Source organism: Rana temporaria, chromosome 6 (genome assembly GCF_905171775.1).
Source record: "Rana temporaria chromosome 6, aRanTem1.1, whole genome shotgun sequence".
NCBI classification, from domain to species: Eukaryota; Metazoa; Chordata; class Amphibia; order Anura; family Ranidae; genus Rana; species Rana temporaria.
In genome coordinates this window covers 211,354,227-211,368,311 of record NC_053494.1, presented here as the reverse complement: position 1 = coordinate 211,368,311, position 14,085 = coordinate 211,354,227, and the positions used below count along the sequence as shown (strand labels likewise).

Here is a 14,085-nt window from a genome sequence, read left to right as displayed (position 1 = left end):
ACATTACATGCCTCCACTGTGCCATTACATTACATGCCTCACTGTGCCATTACATTACATTACATGCCTCACTGTGCCATTACATTACATGCCTCCACTGTGCCATTACATTACATTACATGCCTCACTGTGCCATTACATTACATGCCTCACTGTGCCATTACATTACATTACATGCCTCACTGTGCCATTACATTACATGCCTCCACTGTGCCATTACATTACATGCCTCCACTGTGCCATTACATTACATGCCTCCACTGTGCCATTACATTACATGCCTCACTGTGCCATTACATTACATGCCTCACTGTGCCATTACATTACATGCCTCCACTGTGCCATTACATTACATTACATGCCTCACTGTGCCATTACATTACATTACATGCCTCACTGTGCCATTACATTACATTACATGCCTCACTGTGCCATTACATTACATGCCTCCACTGTGCCATTACATTACATGCTTTACTGTGCCATTACATTACATTACATTACATGCCTCACTGTGCCATTACATTACATGCCTCCACTGTGCCATTACATTACATGCCTCACTGTGCCATTACATTACATTACATGCCTCACTGTGCCATTACATTACATGCCTCCACTGTGCCATTACATTACATTACATGCCTCACTGTGCCATTACATTACATGCCTCACTGTGCCATTACATTACATTACATGCCTCACTGTGCCATTACATTACATGCCTCCACTGTGCCATTACATTACATGCCTCCACTGTGCCATTACATTACATGCCTCCACTGTGCCATTACATTACATGCCTCACTGTGCCATTACATTACATGCCTCACTGTGCCATTACATTACATGCCTCCACTGTGCCATTACATTACATTACATGCCTCACTGTGCCATTACATTACATTACATGCCTCACTGTGCCATTACATTACATTACATGCCTCACTGTGCCATTACATTACATGCCTCCACTGTGCCATTACATTACATGCTTTACTGTGCCATTACATTACATTACATGCCTCACTGTGCCATTACATTACATGCCTCACTGTGCCATTACATTACATGCCTCCACTGTGCCATTACATTACATGCCTCCACTGTGCCATCACATGCCTCCACTGTGCCATTACATGCCTCCACTGTGCCACCACATGCCTCCACTGTGCCGGCCAAGACGATCTCCCTACCTTACTTCATTTTCAGATTTTGGCTTCCAGGCTGCGGGCATCCATGATTCAAAAGCCGCGCCTCCTCCTCAGACTGTTCCGCGATTGGCGGAACACTCATTTTCCCAGCGGGGCCTCTGTTCAGTGTTCCGCCTATCACGGATGTCCTCTCGTCCGAGGATGAGAAGGCATCCGTGATTGGCAGAACACTGAACAGAGGCCCTGCTGGGAAAATGAGTGTTCCGCCAATCGCGGAACAGTCTGAGGAGGAGGCGCGGCTTTTAAATCATGGATGCCCGCAGCCTGACGGAGACAGGTACCGGCGAATAAGACGACCCCTGACTTTGGATGCATTTTTTTGCATCCAAAAGGTCGTCTTATACGCCGGAAAATACGGTATTCGAAAATACGGAAATTCGAGAATAAGAAAGAAAATCAGAAAATTCTAAATAGTAACTAACTAACAATAACTAACTATGAAATCATAGGTATTGGAATTTTCCTTTCAAATTTGTCTGTTAGTCAATGAATACAAATTTTTCTGAAGTTACGAATTATCCAAAATAATGAATGCGACATATGGAATGGAATTAATAATTATTAATAATAAAGTTTTTTTTATTATTATTATTATTATTATTGTCATTTATTATTATGAAATCGTTACGTTCCATTTGTTTAGATACGGTTATTTCAGATAATTCATAACTTTGGATATATTCGTATTCGTTACGTTCACTATCAGCCAAATTTGAAAGGAAATTCCAATACCTATCATTTAATAGTAATAGTTAAGTTATTATTAGTTATTATTTCAGATTTTCGAATTTTCGGATTTTTTGTTCTTTTCGAATTTTCTTTCTGATTTTCGAACATTCGAATTTTGGGACTTTTGAATTCACAAATTAACACATTTTTGAATATTCGAAGTTACGAAGTTACGAATTTTAAAAAATTCGAATTTACAAATATTCGTAAAAATTCATTAAACAGGTTTCAGTTTATTGGGATATTTCCGAATTTGTCTAAAATTTGTTAAAAAAACTAATTTGGAACGAAACGAATTGCACATGTCTAATAAACGTTTTACACAGTGGCTCTCAACCACCGGCCCATAGCCCCTGCTGAGCCACAGCCTCCCCTTTCCCAGGCATTCAACCAGCTGCAGACCCCTTAATCTAAAGTGACCCCCAACCTCCTATAATTGATCACAGTGCCCCCAGGCTCCCTGAGAGTTCTCAGCCCCCATAGTGCCCTCCAACCTCCAGGAGTGGCCCACAGGGTCCTCACCACCCCTGACAGCCCTTGAAGTGCCCCCAACCTCCTGTTGTGTCCTATAGTGCCCCCTGAGAGCCTTCAGCCCCCACAGTGCTTCCCACCCTGCTGCAGAGCTTCTGCCCTCCATAGTGCCCCCCCAACCTCCCATAGTGGTCCACAGTGCCCTTAGGACTCCTGACAGCCCTTAGCCCTTGCAGTGCCCCCCAACCTCCTGTAGTGTCCTATAGAGTGCCCTGAGAGCCTTCAGCCCCCACAGTGCTTCCCGACCTGCTGCAGAGCTTCTGCCCTCCATAGTGCCCCCCATCTCCCATAGTGGCCCACAGTGCCCTCAGGAATCTTGACAGCCCTTACACAGCCCGCAGCCTCTTCTAGTTTCCTATAGTGCCCCCTGAGAGCCCTTAGTCCCCACAGTGCTCCCCACCCTGCTGCAGAGCTTCTGCCCTCCATAGTGCCCCCCAACCTCCCATAGTGGCCCGCAGTGCCCTCAGGTCTCCTGACAACCCTTAGCCCTTACAGTGAACCCCAACCTCTTGTAGTGTCCAATAGTGACCCTGAGAGCCCTCAGTCCCCACAGTGCTCCCCACCCTGCTACAGAGCTTCTGCCCTCTATAGTGCCCCCAACCTCCCATAGTGGCCCACAGTTCCCTCAGGACTCCTGACAGCCCTTAGCCCTTACAGTGTCCCCCAACCTCCTGTAGTGTCCTATAGTGCCCCCTGAGAGCCCTCAGCCCCCGTAGTGTCCCCCAGCCTGCTGTACACCTCCAGCAGTGTCACATTATAGTACTCAAAACCTCCCACGTGCTCCCCAGCCTCCTCCAGAAACCAGAGTCCCCTAACCCCCATCCCCCATCCCCACCCCATGTCACCCACCCCTATCCATTCCCATGAATTTATTGCGTGAGTATAAACGTTATTCTTTACTGTTGGGGCATGGCAGGTTTTGGAAGAACTTACCAGGCCCTGTTCTCAAAAAAGTTGGGAACCACTATCCTAACTTCCTTTTTCGAAGGGTGACAACGCTGCCCAGGTACAGTTGTCAACCTAGGACGGGAAGTGAATTAGGACAGCAGGATTGCCAAGTTAAGGCAAAGAAAAAAAAAGGAAAAAAAAAAAAACGAATGCAGCCACAACTGAGTAAGTTGCAATACTATCGATTTTTTTTTCTTGGGTTAAGGCTCCATTCACACCTAGGCGTTTTTACGCCCGACGCCCGACGCTATTGCAGCCTGCAATACGCTGGAGGGGTGATTTAACATTGTCGGCTATGGAGATGGTTCACATCTCCACGCCGAACGCCGAAACGCCGTACGCCTGAAGCTCAAAACAAGTCCCGGACCCTTTGGCTGCATTCACACCTGAACGCGGCGTATTGTACCGCGATTTGCCGCGACAAAACGCGGCTTTTTTTAGCCTAAAATACGCCGGAGGGGTGATTAAACATTGTCGGCTATGCCGAACGCCGAAGCCGCCTGAAAAAAAGGGTCCGGGACTTGTTTTGAGCTTCAGGCGTACGGCGTTTCGGCGTTCGGCGTGGAGTTGTGAACCATCTCCATAGCCGACAATGTTAAATCACCCCTCCAGCGTATTGCAGGCTGCAATAGCGTTGGGCGTCGGGCGTAAAAACGCCTAGGTGTGAATGGAGCCTTTTTTTCAGGCGGCTTCGGCGTTCGGCATAGCCGACAATGATTAATCACCCCTCCGGCGTATTTTAGGCTAAAAAACGTCGCGTTTTGTCACGGCAAATCGCGGGACAAAACGCCGCAATTTGTCGTGGCAAATCGCGGTACAATACGCCGCGTTCAGGTGTTAATGCAGCCTTAGGGACACAAAGTAGACATGTGCAATTCGTTTAGTTCCGAATTTGTTTTTTAACGAATTCGTTAATTCCGAAATCTCCGAATTTTTGAAATTCGGAAATGTGAACATTCAAAATTCGGAAATGTTAAAATTCGAAATTCGGAAATTCAAAAAATTTGAAAATAGGAAAAACGGAAATTTTAAAATAGGAAATTCGAAAATCGGAAATTTGAAAATTCGAAAAACGGAAATTTGAAAATCGGAAATTTGAAAATTCGAAAAACGGAAATTTGAAAATCGGAAATTGGAAAATTCGAAAATCAGAAGTTCTAAAATTCTAAATTGGAAAATTTGAAATTGGAAAATTTGAAATTGGAAAATTTGAAAATCGTAAATTCAAAAATTAGAAAATTAGAAAATCGTAAATTAGAAAATTCGGAAATTAGAAAATTCGGAAATTTTCATATTCGAATTCGATTTTTTTTTAAATTTCCGAATTGTCTAATTTTCACATTTTCAAATTTCCGAATTTTCGAATTTCCAAATTCCGAATTTCCGAATTTTCGAATTTTCAAATTTTCACATTTCTGAAATTCCAGAATTTCCAGAATTTCCGAATTTTCTAATTTTTTGAATTTCCGAATTTTCGAATTTATGAATTTTCAAATTTTCACATTTCTGAAATTCCAGAATTTCCAGAAATGGAAGAATTTTCGAATTTTTTGAATTTCCGAATTTTCGAAAAAAGCTATACTCAGTATACAGCAGTCTGTATGATGGACTACAAGTAATTTGGCATAAGATTTCCAAACTACAGGCTTCATATTAATTTTCTAAACCACACAAAGAGATCTTATTTTGTGTCTTCCTCCTTATCTTCTCCTTCTAGCGTGCAAATCTCGAGCACTCCATCTCCCTGGGCGAGGACCACGGCGAGCAGGCCATCCAGAACGCCAAGTCCCATGCTCAGGACCTGGAAGAGGCTCTGAGAAAGGCGAAGCAGGACATGGCCCGCAAGGCGCGAGAGTACCAGGACCTGATGAACACCAAGCTGGCCCTGGACATCGAAATCGCCACCTACCGCAAATTGCTGGAGGGCGAGGAGACCAGGTGAGCCAACGCTGCAAATCAAGGCACACAGTGGGCTCCATTCCTAAAAATCAGATGGCATGCAGTATTTAGGGGTTTTCCTGAAAATGTCAATTCAGTATTGCTTTATGTGTTATTTACCGCATAAAGCAAAAATGCTTGGTAAATGCAGCATAAAATGGTGAAAGTCAGTTCACAAAAGAAAAAAAATAATGCACATGGTAAATAAGTAATGGTCCTGGCATGCGGTATTTAAGACAGCTCATACTGCCTGCTGATTGGGGAGCTCTAGCTTTGACTCAGCAGGGGGGAGTGTTGGACCTCTGCAGAGAGAAAGAGAGGGCGCTGCTTCCACTCAAAGAACAAGGGTCCTTCTCTGCAGCATGCTTGTAGGCAAGTGTGAGCTGCAGTATATCCACCAACCTAAGGGGGGCACTGTGTCATTTGTTCAGGTGTAGGATTAAATGTCCCCTGCTATCTGTTTAGCTCCATCAATGAAGCAAAAGTATGGAGAGGGTCTTAGGGCCAGATTCACGTAGAATTGCGGCGGCGTAACGTATCGTAGATACGTTACACCACCGCAAGTTTTCATCGCAAGTGCCTGATTCACAGAGCACTTGCAATGAAAACCTACGCCGGCGACCTCCGGCGTAAGCCCGCGTAATTTAAATGGGCGTGTGCCATTTAAATTAGGCGCGCTCCCGCGCCGGACCTACTGCGCATGCTCCGTTTCGAAATTCCCGTCGTGCTTTGCGCGCAGTGACGTAATTTTTTCGAACGGCGATGCGCGTAGCGTAATTCCATATTCCCGGGCGGCTTACGCAAACGACGTTCATTTTTAAATTTCGACGCGGGAACGACGGCCATACTTTATACAGCAATAGGTTTGCTGTGTAAAGTTAAGGCAGGTCAAATAACGACTAAAATTGTGACGGGAAACTTGACTACCGACGACGTAGCGAACGGGAAAATCCGTTGTGGATCCGCCGTAACTGCTAATTTGCATACCCGACGCTGGAATACGACGCAAACTCCCCCCAGCGGCGGCCGCGGTATTGCATCCTAAGATCCGACAGTGTAAAACAATTACACCTGTCGGATCTTAGGGCTAGCTATGCGTAACCTGATTCTATAAATCAGTCGCATAGTTAGAAACAGAGATACGACGGCGTATCAGGAGAAACGCCGTCGTATCTCTTTTGTGAATCTGGCCCTTAGATTTTAAAGATGGCCTTTCTCGCCATGTGCAGGTGGGAGGCAGAGCATACATTTCTATGTGTTTAACCAGCATGCATTTGTTCCCTGCAGACTGAACAACCACCCTTCAAGTACCCAAAATACCCAAAATACCCAAAATACCCAAAATAGCACTATAGACAAGTTGGGTGAGTACAGAACCTCTGAATATTAAACTCATTATAAATTTATATATAAATACATACACTTTTTTTTTATTATGGTCTTTCTTACAGTACAAGCCATTCTTTCCTTCCACGTAGCCAGGACTTTGTTTCTATCACTGCCCCCCACTTCTATAAAACCACCTTTCCCCGAAGAGAGTGACCCCTTTTTTTTTAACGTGAATTTGTAGCACTTGGTGGGTCAGAGCTCTGTACCCTGAGAGATTTCATACTTGGTGGGTCAGAACTCCGCCCCCTGAGAGATTTCATACTTGGTGGGTCAGAACTCCGCCCCCTAAGAGATTTCATACTTGGTGGGTCAGAGCTCCGTACCCTGAGAGATTTCATACTTGGTGGGTCAGAACTCCGCCCCCTGAGAGATTTCATACTTGGTGGGTCAGAACTCTGCCCCCTGAGAGATTTCATACTTGGTGGGTCAGAACTCCGCCCCCTGAGAGATTTCACACTTGGTGGGTCAGAACTCCGCCCCCTGAGAGATTTCATACTTGGTGGGTCAGAACTCCGCCCCCTGAGAGATTTCATACTTGGTGGGTCAGAACTCAGCCCCCTGAGAGATTTCATACTTGGTGGGTCAGAACTCCGCCCCCTGAGAGATTTCATACTTGGTGGGTCAGAACTCTGCCCCCTGAGAGATTTCATACTTGGTGGGTCAGAACTCTGCCCCCTGAGAGATTTCATACTTGGTGGGTCAGAACTCTGCCCCCTGAGAGATTTCATACTTGGTGGGTCAGAACACCACCCCTGAGAGATTTCACACTTGGTGGGTCAGAACTTCGCCCCTGAGAGATATCATACTTGGTGGGTCAGAACTCCGCCCCCTGAGAGATTTCATACTTGGTGGGTCAGAACTCCGCCCCCTGAGAGATTTCATACTTGGTGGGTCAGAACTCCGCCCCCTGAGAGATTTCATACTTGGTGGGTCAGAACTCCGCCCCCCTGAGAGATTTCACACTTGGTGGGTCAGAACTCCGCCCCCTGAGAGATTTCATACTTGGTGGGTCAGAACTCCGCCCCCCTGAGAGATTTCACACTTGGTGGGTCAGAACTCCTCCCCTGAGAGATTTCATACTTGGTGGGTCAGAACTCCGCCCCCTGAGAGATTTCATACTTGGTGGGTCAGAACTCCTCCCCTGAGAGATTTCACCTTTACAGGTCAATCAGAAGTCTTTATGATCAGTTGGTCTTCCCTCCCATACAGCCACAGATCTGGATGTAGACAATAAAGTCCTCACCGAGGAGAACACACATATCTACAGACTATTATTTTTTAACAGTCAACTTGTGATCCCAAAGTGATGCCAAATGTGTCAGTATTTATTACTCTAATTGGGTTTCCAGGTCCTGTTCACACAAAGTTCCTTTTATTAGGGCTTTTTATTTCTGGGCGTAATAAGCTGTTGTATTTGTCTTTCAGTTTATGTTATGGGTGAGGTTTATTAAAGGGATTTATAGAGATTTATAGAGGTCATGTTCACCTAAAACCAACATACAGAAAGGTGCGGGCCACATAAAATCCCAATTCAGTCCCTAAACCAATACCCTAAGAACATTACACATGTGCATTATTTACTTACATATGTATTTAAAGGACTGCTCCACCCTAAAGTTACCTCTCAGTTATAGGTGGAGTCTAGCAGCGAGGTCCTTCAAGGTCCCACCCAGAGCTTGGATTCTTGAGTGATCCGGACCACCTTCAAGGCATTCCCATTTCTCACCTCTATTCCCAAAGACCAGCAGGCATGATGAATCCTAGTGTCCCTGGCTTTCTTAGAGATTCCAAGTGACCTTAAGATCCCATGAAAATTCTGAGTGATCCCAAGATTCCTAGTGTCCCTGGCTTTCCAAGAAGATTCTGAATGATTCAGGTGTCCCTAGCTTTTAAGGATATTACAAGTGACCCCAAGGTTTCTAGTGTGTCCACGTTTTCGGGAGATTCTGAGTGATTCTAAGATTTCTAATATCCCCGGCTTTTCAAGAGATTACGATTCCTGAAGGTCCCTAGCATCCCTAGATTTCTGAGATATTCTGAGCGACCCCAGGATACCTAAGGTCCAGTGGCGGCTAGTGTTCCAAATTTTTGCGGGGCGCAAACAAACGAAAAAAAAAAAAATCAATTGCAGCCTCACTGTGCCCATCAAACGCAGCCACTGTGCCATCAATTGTCGCCACTGTGCCATGCCATCAATTGTCGCCACTGTGCCATCAATTTTCGCCACTGTGCCATGGCATCAATTACCGCCAGTTTACCCCCACAAAAACTGCCAGTTTTCCGCCTGGCACTTACCTTTCTCGGGTCAGCCATCCTCCTCCAGACCTCCACGCTCCCTCAATGTCTTCTCCCGCCCTCGAAGTCGCTTCAGCCAATCAGGTTACTGGTAACCAGACCCGGTGAACCTGATTGGCTGAGAGGCGTGTGGCTGTGCGCCCTATGGTTAACTATTTAAAAAGCTGATTACAGCCCGCTGGCTCTGATAGGCACTTCCAAAACACATCCACCACTGTAATTCAGATGGTCGGCGCTCGCCAGGGGACCGGCCATCTGAATAGTGGGCGGCAGCTGCCGGCCACAATACATACATTAAGGTCCCTGGCTTTCTTAGAGACTCCAAATGACCTCAAGTTTTCTAGAGTCTCTGGCTTTCCAAGAAAATTCAGAGTAACCCCAAGGTTCCTAGAGTCTCTGGCTTTCTGAGCGATTCCAAGTGACCCAGAGATTCCTAGAGTCTCTGGCTTTCTGAGAGATTCCAAGTGATGCCAAGATTCCTAGTGTCCCTGGCTTTCCAAGAGATTCTGATTCCTAGTGACCCCAAGGTTCCTAGAGTCTCTGGCTTTCCAAGAAGATTCAGAGTAACCCCAAGGTTCCCAGTGTTCCTGGCTTTCCAAGAGATTCAGAGTGACCACAGGGTTCATTCAGTCCCTTGCTTTCTGAGAGACTCCAAATGACCTAAAATTTCCCAGTGTCCTTGGCTTTCCAGGAGATTCTGATTCCAAGGGACCCCAAGGTTCCTAGAGTCTCTGGCTCTCTGAGCGATTCCAAGTGACCCCAAGATTCCTAGTGTCCCTGGCTTTCCAAGAGATTTTAAATCCTAGTAACCCCAAGGTTCCTAGAGTCTCTGGCTTTCTGAGCGATTCCAAGTGACCTAGAGATTCCTAGGGTCCCTGGCTTTCCAAGAGATTCTGATTCCTAGTAACCCCAAGGTTCCTACAGTCTCTGGCTTTCTGAGCGATTCCAAGTAACCTAGAGATTCCTAGAGTCTCTGGCTTTCTGAGTGATTCCAAGTGACCCCGAGATTCCTAGTGTCCCTGGCTTTCCAAGAGATTTAGAGTGACCGCAAGGGTCATACAGTCCCTTGCTTTCTGAGAGACTCCAAATTTCCCGGTGTTGCTGACTGTCCAAGAGATTCTGATTCCTAGTGACCCCAAGGTTCCTGGATTCTTGAGTGATCCGGACCACCTTCAGGGCATTCCCATTTCTCATGCAGCAGCTGATCTGTCACCTCTATTCCCGAAGACCAGCAGGCATGCTGGTACATGTGGTTCCTTAACTTTATCTTGCAGGGCTTTGCTGTTACCTGTTATCCCACAGGACTTGTAATGAAGATTAGTGATCACCAGGGGTGGACTGACAACCCATGGGGACCCCGGGCAATAGAAGATTATGGGGCCCTGGTGCTTACAGATGGCCACCAAGCCAGGAGGCAGTGCAGAGGTGGGGCAGCTAAAATCTCAGGATTTTCACATCAAAAGCATGTCGGTTTAAGACACAGATTTTTACATACTGTCCCTGGTTTTATTGAGCCTGTCAACCCTGATGGGGCCCCCTAGTGGCATGGGGCCCTCGGGCAGTGCCCGAAAGTCCCAATGGTCAGTCCGCCCCTGGTGATCACCTGCTGCTGATTTATTTAGCTACATGACCAGCCCAGTCAGGCCATCTCCCTTTTTATTTAGGTTGGGCTCATTCACTCGGTCATTCCTAGAGCCAGGTCCTCCAATGATTCCGTGTGAGTCCCTGGCGTTCCAAGAAGATTGTAAATTAGGGTGACCAGACATCCCCGCATTTGTCCCCAGATTGCAGTGGCATGGAGGGTGGGGGGGGGGGTCATCCGGTACTCTCGCCCCAGGTGCAACATTTGGGGGGGGGGGGGTGCAAAGTCATTACTGTGTATCTTGGGCGTCCGCTGAAATTTTTTCAGGGAGGGGCGCTTCGGCAGCAGCGATACAGTCGCATTTAACCCTTTCTTCAAATGCTAGCGGAGGTTAAAAGCACCCCCGCTAGCGGCCGAATAGTGCAGATAAAACAATGCCGCTTTACCGATAACGCAGCCAGCTGGCAGTGTGAAATGGCTCTTGAGATAATTCAGCTTCACTCCATGCCCATATAAATATAGCCTAGAGAATGTACAGACCCCCCTACAGCACAGACCCCTCCATTCAGCACAGATGGACCCCCCTTCAGCACAGACCCCCCATTCTGCACAGATGGACCCCCTTTAAGCACAGACCCCCCCCCTACAGCACATACCCCCCTTCAGTACAGACCCCCCATTCCATTCACTACCTCAGATCAGCCATCAGCGTGGCATAGGCACAGCAGGTTCCCTCCCCTGGTGTACACAAACACTGGAGGGGGAGGCAGCTTCACTCTGCTCGCTGTGCCTGTGTGACATCCGGCCCTGGACCGCTCAGGCATCCCGCAGCTACAAAACTCTTCAACACCTTCTCGATTTTCTAGGGGGGTCAATTGCCCCCCCTTGCCCTATGGAGCGGACGCCCATGCTGTGTATATAACCAGAAATCAATGGGGTGGGGGTAATTTAAAGGGGTTGGGAGCACAGAGGCAGGGATACAGAAGGGATTACTGAAAGACAAAATGTTATCCACAGGAGAAAAGTAATAATGTAATAACCAGTCTCCTAATTAAAAAATATATATATATATCAGAAGGCAATGAGGGGAAATTACTAAAACTGGAGCAGCCACAATCCGGAGTGGCCGTGCATTACAGCCAATCAGCTTTCATTTTATAAGCTTAAAGTGGATGTAAACCCGAAATGTTTTATTTCTTTTTTTGCTGTCACGATGTACAGTATAAGATTTCCTATCATCTGTGCCCAGTCTTGCCACACAGAGTTAATCCAGCTCTGAGCAATCCTCTTTTATTGTTCAGTGAGATAAAACGGATTTACAGAGAAAAACCTTAGTCCGTTCCGCCCCCTTGCTGTGAGTGACAGGTTATTTACATATCTCATGCACTAGCATGGAGACAGGCATTATTTTTTAATTCCCACCCCCACTCCTTTTCTGAATTCATGTGGTTACTTTTCTGGATTTTGACTGGATGTTAGTGATCATAGCAGAATTTAGTGTAAGGAATAGACAGGAAAAAATGCATGTTGGCAAGGGGAGTGTAGAGGTGGGCGGGGAGTCTACTGACATCACGACTCCACCCACCGAGCTCCAGACAACAGACCCACCCACAGAATCTGCAGTTTTTCAGTTCTTATAACAGACAGAGGGGAGACCTTTGACAGGTGAGGATACATGCAGGAGGCATGTATATCCTTATAGATCAGCACTATGGCAGTAGTTTAGAATGGATGAGAGCGGCTTTACATCCACTTTAAGTGAACAAGCTGAAGATGGTTACTCTGCACAGCTGCTCCAGATTCTGCATTCTCCAGTTTTAGAGCCCTTTCACACTGGAAACGCCTATAGCGGAGCGTTAAAATAGCGATTTTACCGCGTTTTACCACGTTTTTAGTTCATTTCAATGGAGAGGGACATTTTTGGAGCGTTTTTTTCAGCGCTCAAAAGCTGCTCCAAAGATGCTGCTTGCAGGACTTTTCTCAACGCTCCTCCAGCGCAACGCCTCAGTGTGAAAGGGTCCATTGAGATGCATGGGGAGCGTTTTATGAGCGTTTTAATAGCACTATTTTTACCACGAAAACGCGGCAAAAACGCACCAGTGTGAAAGGGCTCTTAGTAAAATCGCCCCTCAATGTGTTTTTTTTGGCAGATGGAAGAAGGCAAATGGCCGAGAGCAGAGATAGCAGGAAAAGTCCTGGATATGAGAACGGTTACATTGTTACATTGTTGTATATTGTGATCTTGTTGATTATTTTCATACTTTCTTTTATCTCTGAAAACTTTCACAAAGTGGGAACGGAGCTTTAAATAAATCACATTGGTCTTCTTTGGGGAGGGCGATCGACCTGATTGTATGATTTATCTTTTTTCCTTTTCTCGATGTGTCTCACCGATCGTTGCCTAAAACTTGTGTCTGCAGCCAATCTCCTGAACTTTGACATGAAATCCTCTCCTCCGCCCCGCAAACCATCGACCAACCCAAAGAAAATCGTTCTCGTTAAGACCATCGAGACCACCGATGGCAAGAAATTGTCCGAAGCCAGTCACTATTCGCAGGAGTGAACCAGACCGGAGCTGCCTTGTCTGCTGATTGTAAAGGGGGGGGGGGGGGAAAATGTTGATTCTGCTCTGACGACTAACACAAAGGGTTAAACGCTGCCGTCCGCCATACCGATCAATCGGGGGGGGGGGGGGCTCTTCCTTTCTGTCCTCCTCCAGGAACATGAGAGCTGCTGCCACAAGCAATGCAGACCCTTTACTTGTTTTATATTGAAATAATTCCCATTTACAGTTTCCAATTGACACTTAATATCTGTAACCTGCAAATAAACTGTGCGAGAAAAAGTCTTTCACTGTGTCTCCTTTTGTTCTTTTTTTGTTTTTAACCCCTTCAATACCGGACACTTTCACCTCCTTCCTGCCCAGGCCAATTTTCAGATTTCAGCGCTGTCGTACTTTGAATGACAGTTACTGAGTCATGCTACACTGTACCCAAATTAATGTTTTATCCTTATTGTTTTTTTTTAACAGATAGAGCTTTCTTTTGGTGATATTTAATAACTACTGTGTTTTTTTTTATTTTTTTATTATGCTATATAAACAAAAACAAAAAATTCAGAAAAATGTGGGGTAAAAAACATGTCGCCCCCCCCCCCCCACATTTTCTGTATTTTTGTTTTTTCGTTTATATAGCATAATTTAAAAACACAATAGTTATTAAAAATATCACCAAAAGGTTATGTTTTGGCCTAAACTTATATATATATATAAAAAAAAAAAAGATTATTTATTTGCTTCATTTTATAACAGATACTATGAAAAAAATGTTTTTTCCCCCACTTTTTACTGTATTTTTTTTTTTTCGTTTATATAGCATAATTAAAAAAAAAAACACAATAGTTATAACCAAAAGGTTATGTTTTGGCCTAAACTTATATATATATATATATATATATATA

At 45.5% G+C, this 14,085-nt stretch overlaps 1 protein-coding gene across 1 annotated transcript in view; it reads left to right on the top strand.

Moving 5' to 3' along the window:
* Window positions 1-13,265, top strand: part of LOC120944233 (keratin, type II cytoskeletal 8-like) — a 46,944-nt gene extending 33,679 nt beyond the window's left edge. The window contains exons 7-9 of the mRNA XM_040358208.1: window positions 5,140-5,360; window positions 6,648-6,724; window positions 13,047-13,265. Of these exons, the coding sequence (XP_040214142.1) occupies window positions 5,140-5,360; window positions 6,648-6,724; window positions 13,047-13,189 (441 nt within the window). The 3' untranslated portion in view covers window positions 13,190-13,265. The remainder of the gene's footprint in view (window positions 1-5,139; window positions 5,361-6,647; window positions 6,725-13,046) is intronic.
* Window positions 13,266-14,085: the final 820 nt, after the last annotated feature.